Genomic DNA, 10084 nt, shown 5'->3' on the forward strand with positions numbered 1-10084 from the left:
GAAGCTATTGGGAAGGAGTATGCAAAGAGGTTAACTTCATTGGCAGTGTTTTACATCTTAGGTACTAGGTATCAAAGTATTGGTTGCACTTTTTATAACCTTTTGTATGTTTAATATTGTAGAATGTATTTTTTATAGTATTTACTTACCAGAAACTCTGGTAAAAAAAAAAAAATCCCAGGTCTATCTCAGACCCAGCAGATCAGACTCCCCAGAGGTAGGGCTCAAGAATTTGTTCTCTAAATAACCCTGACACTACTGGTCTAAGCTAGGAGAAGGCCACTCCAGTGTAGGTGGCCTCCTTCATGGTCTATTATACTGTCCACTTTATAAGTGGAATTTATCTACCGGTTCCTCAATTTTAGTGCTTTTGTGCTAGAACCATGCAAGGCAATGGAGACATAAAAACAAATAAGATATTTTTACTGGCTTGAAAATTCTTCTATTTAAATAGAAGAGACATTATTCTTTACCATCCTTTAAGCACAGAGTCAAGAAGGCCCTAAAACCAGAGGAAAGGTTATCTCCAATTACAAAAGGGTTCAAAAACTTTCAAACCAAGCATATTGAAATATATCACTTCAACCCTGGTGTCTCCAAATCACTCTTTCCTGACATCCAGGATATCCACAGATCTGCTGCATTGCACCTGGCTGGGACCTCTACATGCCTTTTCCCAGAGAAATTCTGAACGCCCCCTTTTTCCTTGGAGATGCCTTTGCATCTCCCCTTGATGTCTCATAACTTTGCCATTTACTCATTGTGTCATTTTGGGCTGGTTGTGTTCCTTTACTGAGACTCATTTCTGCTTCTGTAAGTTGAGTAGATGGTTAAGTCCTCTGAGTGGCAAAACTGGGAACTGTATGTAGTCTTCTAGATAACTATGCTATTTCATTGCCATCCCAGGATCACAAAAAGCTGATTTGGAAATTGGCAAACAAGTGTTTTATAAGAGACATGGATTTTGAGTAACTTAGATGTTTTTAAGAAAAAAAGATACACATGGTAGACTTTCAAAGCACCCCTGAGTAGTCCCATTCCATATGCCATAGAAAGTGAATCACCACTTTTGGAAAAAAACAATTTTTAACAATTTTCCCATTTTCCTACATGATTGAATAGAAGGAAACCTACAAATCTAAAGTTGAGCCAATTTACTCTCTAGTAAATATGAGGAGGATTTTTCCTCCTCACATGGACTGTGAGTGGACAGAAATAAGGGAAGTAAATTCTAACGTGGATGACATAACCAGAATAGAAATAGTCCTAAGTCTACTCAAAGGGCTATAGGGACCAATTTAGAATCTAATTTCAATTCCACCTGCATTAAGATGCATGCTTTTGGATATGTCCCTTCACCTCTCTGAGCTTCATGAGTCAAATAAGGATGCTAATACCTATCTCTCAGGGTTCTGGTGAGAGGTAAAAGAAATAAGTTTTATGAAGTCATGGTAGGAACGTTTATCCAGTTTGAGCAGAGAAAAGCACTTAGAGGTCATTATTACATGGTCCCTGTCAGGCAAACAGAATGCATCATCACAATGTGGAGTGGGAATGCAAGTGAACAGTTCTTTTTTTAGTATTAAATATAATTTATTGTCAAATTAGTTTCCATACAACACCCAGTGCTCATCTCAACAGGTGCTCTCATCAATGCCCATCACCCACTTTCCCCTCTCCCCCACCCCCTATCAACCCTCAGTTTGTTCTCAGTATTTAAGGGGCACTTGTACCCCAATGTTTATAGCAGCAAGTGAACAGTTCTATGCCACACCCAGTACAAGGTGTCTCTCCAGACTTGGCTGGATGGGTGAGCCTAACCTGGGCATTCACCACAGGTCCCTCCTTCTGTAGCTTGGGAGAGCTCTGCACACAGGAGGTGAGGATGTAGTTAGCAGAGCAGGCAGGAGCACAGACCACTGGACCTTTTGCCTGAAGGGCAATCATTCCTTTCCTCTTTCTGATACCACTGGGACCCTACAGATGCAGTACAACCCACAGCCCACTGCCATCACGAAAAGGCAGGTCCAAGGGATTGGGCTCCAAATGGAGTGCTTTCTTTTCCAGACAGTGGACTTGCAGCACTCAAAATGGAAAAGGACCAAGCAAACCAGTACGCTGGGTCACCCTCTTTGGGGCAGGCCCCTGGCACTGGGGCAGCGACGCATCTTGGCCCGTCGTGTGCCCACAGCGGCCACGGCCCCCGCGCGAGTATGGGGACTGCTGACCCCCGGTTGCGGTGGTGTGTGCGAGCGCTCATGTGCGCAGGTGGCATCTATTCCACGTAGTCGCACCTGGACGAAGTGCTTCTCGCCTAGCTGGGACAGGACCCGTTCTGGGTGGAGTGGAGGAGGGGTGGAAACAGGTGAAGGAGCCCCAGAACGCTCCCCCATCCCGCGCTCCACCCATGCCAGAATGCAGCGCTGGCGGGCGCATCTCGGGCCTGCCCAGCGGCTCTCTGGTGGGCACCCGGGGATATGGACCCCTCGCCAGGCTGACGCCCCGAGAGCATGTTCCGAGAGGGGCGGGCGGTGGGCAGGGTTGGGTCTAGGATGGGGGCACTGGCTCTCGGGTCCCCAGGGTCCCCACCTGTGCCAGCGCCCCCTCGGGGGCGGGGGAAGGAGCAGGTGACGTCACGCGCGGTCCCGGGGTGCCCGCGGCGGTGGCCACAGCCTGGCCGCGTGACCCGCGCGCGCCAATGGCCCGGCGGTCTCCGGGGCGACGCGGAGGGTCCGCGCTCCGCCGCCACTGCGCCCCCGCCCCGAGTCCGCACTGCAGAGAGTGGTGGCGAGCAGGCGCCGGCGCGCTAGCCCACGTGCCGCGCTGAGAGAGGGACAGGGAGAGGAAGAAGGAGAGGGAGTGAGAGGCAGCCAGGAAAAGAGGGGCGCACGACCCCGCTGCCGCTCGGCGCAGCCCCTGCGCCCCACCTGCTGGGACCTCGATGAGGAAGGACCCCGACCCAGAGGAAGGTAGGTACCAGAACCGGGGAGGGTGCGCTCAGCCCTCCGGGAGACCCGCCCGCCCGCCCCAGTAGGACTGCGGCAGCCCGCGGGGGTGAGAGGGACGCGGTGGGGAGGGGGCCGTGGCCCCGGCGGGCGGGTGGAAGGCGGGGCAGGGGTCTAGCCTGGGCTGCAAAGGCACCGCCCCGGGGGAGGAGGGTCACCTGGGCGGTGGGCGCGGCGGGGCGGGGCGGGGGCGCTTAACCTCGCTCTCGCCTCGTTTGTATTCACAGGCTGTGGAGATCTGGGCTGTCTGCTGTCGCCCTGGGAGTTGGCCTGATACATGTGCACCACGCAGTGATCATTATCCCCTAAGTTAGGCTCCACAGAGATTGGGGACATGCCATTGACCCTGTTGCAGGATTGGTGTCGGGGGGAACATCTGAACACGCAGAGGTCCATGCTTATCCTGGGGATTCCTGAGGACTGTGGTGAGGATGAATTTGAGGAGACTCTTCAGGATGCTCTCAGGCACCTGGGCAGGTATAGGGTCATTGGCAGGATGTTCAGGAGGGAAGAGAATGCCCAAGCATTTCTCTTGGAGCTTGCCCAAGATATTGACTATGCTTTGATCCCCAGGGAAATACCCGGAAAGGGAGGGCCCTGGGAAGTGGTTGTAAAACCTCGGAACTCAGATGGGGAATTTCTCAATAGACTGAACCGCTTCTTAGAGGAGGAGAGGCGGACAGTGTCAGATATGAACAGAGTGCTTGGATCAGACACCAACTGCCCTGCTCCAAGAGTGGCCATATCACCTGACTTCTGGACCTGGGCCCAGACCCTGGGGGCAGCAGTGCAGCCTCTGCTAGAACAAATGTTGTACAGAGAACTAAGAGTCTTTTCTGGGAACAGTGTGTCCATCCCAGGGGCGTTGGCCTTTGAAGCCTGGCTTGAGCACACCACTGAGGTGCTACAGATGTGGCAGGTGCCTGAGGGTGAAAAGAGGCGGCGGCTGATGGAATGCTTGCGGGGCCCTGCTCTGCAGGTGGTCAGTGGGCTCCGGGCCAACAATGCTGCCATAACTGTGGAGGAGTGCCTGGCAGCCCTGCAACAGGTATTTGGACCTGTGGAAAGTCGTAAAATCGCCCATGTGAAATTTTATAAGGCCTATCAGGAGGTAGGAGAGAAAGTCTCCAGCTTTGTGTTGCGTTTGGAACCCCTGCTCCAAAGAGCTGTAGAAAAAAATGCAGTATTGCGAAGGAATGTGAATCAGGCTCGCCTGAAACAAGTCTTAAGTGGGGCTACCCTTACTGACAAACTTCGAGACAGGCTTAAGTTGATGAAACAGCGAAGGAAACCACCTGGTTTCCTGGCACTGGTGAAGCTCCTGCGTGAGGAGGAGGAGTGGGAGGCCACTTTTGGTCCAGAAAGGGGGAGGCTACAGGGGCTGGATGCAGGAGTAAGGGCATCTGCCAGAGCCAATGCTCTCAGAGCAGTGTCTTTTGCTGCCCCTGACAGCACTCTTCAGGCCAGGCCTTCCCAAGGTTCCCGGCGCAGGAGGGGCAGAGGACAGCATCGAAGGGGGCGTGTGCTAAGGGCCAGCTCCCGAGGTTCAGGAAAACGGAAACATCACACATTCTGCTATAGCTGTGGAGAAGATGGCCACATCAGGGCACAGTGTAGCAACCCTCCAAACCCGCTCTTGGTAAAGCAGAAGAGACAGGCTGCAATGGAGTCGGGAAATGGGAACAGGGCTTGGGAAAAGAGCCATCCCAAGCCCAAAGCCAAGTAGGCTCAGGAGAACAGGGCACCTCTTCTTATTTCAGGCAGAGGAAACAAAAGAGATATTGGAAAAAGGGAAAGGGGCAGCCCACAGAAACAGCAGGGGACTTGAGTGGGGTAGAGGGGCAAAGAAGCCATGCCCAGGCTGAGCCCCCTCATCCTCTGCCAGATGAAAAAGACTCCACTCACCAAGCTACATGGGACTCAGTGAAGGCCAACAACAGTGCACTGAAGAGGTGCCAGAGACACAACTGGGGGGTTGCCCCATCCAGCACATGGGGTGCACCAGCTGCGGGCAAAGACCCCAACACAGCAGAGACTGAAGAAAGTGGAGCTGGGGACTCATTCATCAGCCCCATCATCTGGCCACCCCCAAATGCCCACCCTGTGGGCTCTGAGCTAAAGATGCCAACTGACCCCCAGGCCACGTGGGGCCTGGAGGAGCCTTCCCCAGGACCAGCCCTGCCTGAAGGAGTCATCTCAGGCAAAGAAGAGCTGTACAACAGAGAGGTAATGCCCCAGACAGGAGGCCACATGGTCCAGCCTGTTTTCAAGATTATCTATCTACACTATTCTAGGGGACCCCCAGGAAGGCAGCACCCTCAAGCCCCTGCACAAGTGAGGGCAGGAGAACCAAAGGCTCTGGGAGACTAGCACCAGCCTACAGGCAGTTTCCTTCTGCTGCAGCCTGGAAGGGCTATAGGGGCAAGGATAGCAAAAACTACGAGAAGATCCTTGGGCCAGAGCTTCAGCTCAGCCTGGCAGGTGGGAGTACTGGTACTTGGTGGGCCAGTACCTCACAGCTGGCTTTGGTGTGAGTGAGTGTGTAGCAGAGAAACTTTGGTTCCAAAGCAGGAGGAGGAGGAAGAGAAAGAGAAGGAAGTGGAAGAGGAGGAGGAGAAAAGGGTGTAGGAGAGAAGGAAGAGAAAGAGGTAAAGAAGGAGGAGGAAGAAAAGGTAGAGGAGAGGAGGAGGAGGGGATAGGGCTTGGTGGTGGGAGGTTGTTCTGCTTTTGTTTATACAGTGCCACTGGAGACCAGGAGCCTGCAGGCAAGGAGGCCTGGGACTGGCCTGGTGAACGACAACTCAGCAGCTGGCAATGCCAAGGCCAGCACCAAACCCTGTCAATTCAGGCAGCCAGCCTGGGAAGCACCCTGAGTGGCTGGCCCTAGCCTAGGTGAGGGGCACCTGAAAATGTCTGCCACCCACACTGGCCTGGGAGATGTTAGGAGCCGTCTCAAGGGTGCCAGCCCCTCAGGCCGCCCAAGAGGGGGACCCTCGTTCACTGACCCGTGGAGCACGTCACTCCACGCTCTGAGAAGCCCACTTGTGCCTCTGTAGGCCCCTTAGTGACCCCCGTGTCAAGTGACACCCCCAGCTCCCCCTACACGCACCCTAGTTACCATTCCCGTGCAGAGCCTTGAGGTGTGCAGGAGCCCGCGGCGGGTGTCCTGGCCTAACACAGCAGCCACCTCTCAGCCCCGGGTGTGTGGCACGAGCTTCAGTGCGAGCCCAGGCTCTGCTCGCTGTCGTCCGGTGTCGTGAGCTCAGCCTCTGCTTCCTCGGTGTAGATTTAGGCCAACTGCTGCTTGTTCTTGTGGAGATGTGTGTGTGTTCTTATCTGAGCAGCCGCCCCCACCCCACCCCAGAGACCTCTCGAGCCCAATCCCAGGAGATGGCGGGAAGGACAGAAGAGAGCATGGCTGGTGCTCACCCCGTGACCTCAGGAAGGAGGAACTGGACCAAGGACAGAGGTGGCCTGTGGGAGTCTCCACGGAAACCGTGCTCTGATGTGCCATTCTCTTGTTACTTGTGACTCAGTTTCTTCGGCTTGTCTGAGTACCCCGTGCTGCATTTTCCAGCATCCTGTGACTGTCCTGTGCAGGCCATAGGGCAGGACCAGGCCCCACCATGTTGGCCAGAGTGGAGAGTGCCCTGGAGTGAGGGGCCATGGCCTTCCATCATCCTGGCCCTCCATGGCATCCATCATCCTGGCCAGAGGCCGATCGTGGGGCCCTCAGGAAGAGAGACTATGGCAGGAGGGCCACGGTGTTGGGGGAAACAGAGGCACCTTGTTAAGGACCCCAAGAGTAGGGGTCCACGACCTGTGGGCTGTAGTGGCCATTAGACATTCTTCTCTGTGTTGTCATTCCCTCTCTTCAATGGTTTCAGTAAATGTTTCTCTTCAATAAATTTCACTGAATGTTTCAGCTGAGTCTTGCCTCTGCTATGGGCAATTGAGGGAAGGTTCACCTGGGGGTGTGGGTGTAGAGGGGAAACAGTCGCCTGGTCAACATGAGAGTATGTGTAGGATAAGGTCCTTGAGAGCTTTTAAATGTCTTAATTGCAAAAGGTGGCCAACATTTAAGAAACAGTGTCTTACGGACCTTGGCAAGGGAATGAAGCTAAGCAGAGCCAGATGGTGCCAGTGAATAGGATGCTGGTGGGAGTGTCTAGTGGCTGTCTGGATTCCCAGGGAACTTCCAGGAATAAGGGAGGGTGAGGAACAGCAGGCAGTCGCCAGAGACTCCAAGATCCCTCACTGCCTCGTTGGGGCTCAGGGCATCCAGACCTGGAGCATCAAAATCAGGCCAGCCTGTGTCAGTGTATCTGTAAGTGTGTGTATGAATGTGTGTGAAAGTATGAGTGTATGAGTGTGTGTGTGCCTATATGTGTGTCAGTAAATGTGTGTGAATGTGTGATCAACTATGTAAGTCTGTGAATGTGTTAGTAAATGTATGTAAATGTGTGTGTTGAGTGTGAGCATGGGTGAATATGTGTTAGTTTGTATGTGGATGAGTGTGTGTGACTATGTGAGTATGTAGGTATGTGGATGTATGTTTATGTACATTAGTATCAGTGAAAATGTGTGTCATTGTGTGTGTATATATGTGAATGAGCAAAATAAGCATGTGTGAGTGAATGCATGTGAGTATGTATAATTGTGTACATGGGTAATGTGTCTTGTGTGTGAGTATGTGTTTGTGAGCATGTATAAGTTTGTGTGTACATGACTATGTGTGAGTGACTGAGAGTATGTGGGTAGCCAAGGGTATATATGAATGTTAGTGTGTATAAGTGGATTTGTGTCAGTGTATATATGTGAGTGTGCATGAATGTGTTCATGAGTGAAAGTGTCTGGTGTATGAGTGTGAGTGTGTGCATATGTATGAGTTTGTGTGAGGTAGTGTGTGCATGAGTATGAGTGAATGTGTGCTAATGGGGGAGTGTACATGTGTTAGTGTATGAGTGAACAAATGAGAAGATGTGTGAGTTTTTGTATGAGTGCATGTGTTAGATGGTTGGTGGTTTTTTATTTCTTTGAGGAATCAAACAAGAAAGTTGGAAGAAGGCAGAACAAGGCACATGTCACTGCTTCACAAAACAAGAGCAAGACTTCTGTTGGTGCCAACTGATGAGTGGTACAGCTGGGTCTACTATGCAATCATCCATCTGCAGCCCCTGGTACATTACTGTTATCAAGGTGTCTACAGCTGTGTGTGTTACTAATATTGGTGTGTGATCAAAGCCTATGTGAACATCTATTTGTGTCTTTTTGTGGACATTTGTTTTCCGTTCTCCTGAATAAATACCTAGCATTGAAATTACTATGCCACAGAGTAGGGCTATGTTTATAAGAAACTCCTCACAGATTTGCAAAGCTGTTATGACAATTTGTATTCCCATCAGTAGTATCTCTTTCTTGGGATTCTCAAAAATTTGGGGTTGTCAGATTTGAACTTTTAGCCATTCTGGTCAGTGACTCATAGTGGTATCTCATTGTGATACTAATTTGCATTTTTGGGATGACTAATGATATGGAGCACTTTTTGTGTGCTTCTTAGCTATCTTCCTCAGTGAACTGCCTATTCAAGTCTCTTGCCCAGTTTTCAAGTAGGATCCTTTCCCTTGTTTTATTAGGGGCTTGTGCAAATTGTCAAAACACTTTGGATATAAGCCCTTTATAAGATATATATGTTGGGACTATTTTCTCCATGTTGTGTCTTGTCTATGCATATTCTTAGTGGTGTCTGTTCATAAGCAGATGGATTTAACTATGATGAGGTCCATTGCATTATTTCTTTTCTTCTACAGTGACTAGTTTCTGGGTCCTGCCTAAGAGATCTTTGCTTGGCCTACATTTACAAATGTTTTACAGAAAACATGTTTTCCTCTAGAAGCTCTGTAGTTTTAGCTTTTGCATTTATGTCTTAGGATGTACCTAAACCAATTTTTATATTTTAGGGGATGTGTGGAGTCAGGATGCATTTGAAAACTTTTCATTTTGACATTGATTTTATTTGGAGTGTTAATCAAAAATCAATTAACTGTGTACCTGTGGGTCTATTACAGTGTTCTATATTCCCTCTTCTGTATTTTTCAGTTATAGAGTTTCCATTTGTTTCTTCATTATAGTTATCATTTCCCTGCTGAGACTTTTACTCATTGGTTCCTTCATTATATTCATGCTTCCCTTTCAATTCTGTAGCATATTTGTTTCCAATTGCTGTATTTAAGTCTTTATGTGTTAACCCCATCATCCTTGCCATTTCTGAACCTACTGGTACATTTCCCCCTTGGTTATGGGTCATGTTTTCTTCCTTCACATATCTAGAAATTTTGCATAGAAGTCCGCCATTTGGTTGTTATGTTGTTAAGTGTCTTGGTTTTGTTTACCTTATTTCTGGGTTGAGTTTTGTTCCATCATGAAGTTTGTTTACTTACAGACCAGAATGAGCTTCTTAAGGCTCATTTTTAGGCCTTGTTAATATAGGTCTTGTAGAGCTACATGAACCATTCTCCTAATGTATTGCCTTACTGGGTTCTGTGATGAACATCTGGGGACTTCAATATGGTCTCTCCGCTCTGGCTGGTGGGAACACTGTGTAACGTCTGGTAGTTCTCCATCTTACAACTCCTGGAGGGTGTTCTGTGCCCAAACTTGTAATGTCTCAATCTTAGCATGCAGCATTAGTATTCAGTCATAATCTCAGTGAGAGCTTTGTGCAATACCCTGGACTCTGTCTATGCCCAGTTCCCTTCTCTCTACTATACTGCTTGCAAAGTGGGGAACATAAAAATCCACAACTCAGCAAGACTTCCACATGCTGTTTGGATTTCCCCTCCCTTTTCCATAGACTGTAAAGTACCTCCATACCAAAATCTGGGCTGATCTTTGACCCCACCTTGACTGTTTGCCTTCTCTCAGGCCTCACAATCCTGGTAAGCTCCTCACAGCCAGGACCCTTATCTTGTAGTGGATGGAGTTGAATGGTCAGAGGATATCTGGTGTCTGGGGAAAAGGCTGGTGTAGACGGGGTCTGGAGTGATGGATAGAGGGGCAAGAAGAGGGAGCAGTTCCAC

At 50.0% G+C, this 10084-nt stretch overlaps 1 protein-coding gene across 2 annotated transcripts; it reads left to right on the forward strand.

Moving 5' to 3' along the window:
* Nucleotides 1–2646: 2646 nt before the first annotated feature.
* PNMA3 (PNMA family member 3) lies at nt 2647–6292 on the forward strand. 2 transcript variants are annotated; one of them, XR_009257220.1, is made up of 3 exons: nt 2647–2969; nt 3233–5231; nt 5745–6292. XR_009257220.1 is itself a non-coding variant. In XM_058713950.1 (2 exons), exon 2 carries the CDS (start codon nt 3340–3342, stop codon nt 4729–4731), a length of 1392 nt encoding a protein of 463 aa, XP_058569933.1. In that variant the 5' UTR covers nt 2647–2969; nt 3233–3339; the 3' UTR covers nt 4732–5677. The 2 variants fall into 2 exon arrangements, 1 of the variants encoding a protein (XP_058569933.1); XM_058713950.1 differs by lacking the exon at nt 5745–6292 and having other exon boundaries at nt 3233–5677.
* The last annotated feature ends 3792 nt before the right edge of the window (nt 6293–10084 follow it).

The sequence above is a fragment of the Neofelis nebulosa genome, chromosome X, assembly GCF_028018385.1.
Source record: "Neofelis nebulosa isolate mNeoNeb1 chromosome X, mNeoNeb1.pri, whole genome shotgun sequence".
In the NCBI taxonomy this organism is placed as follows: domain Eukaryota; kingdom Metazoa; phylum Chordata; class Mammalia; order Carnivora; family Felidae; genus Neofelis; species Neofelis nebulosa.

Excerpts from the sequence above, each read along its gene's own strand:
- PNMA3 (XM_058713950.1), top strand. The coding sequence starts at position 3,340 with ATGCCATTGACCCTGTTGCAGGATTGGTGTCGGGGGGAACATCTGAAC.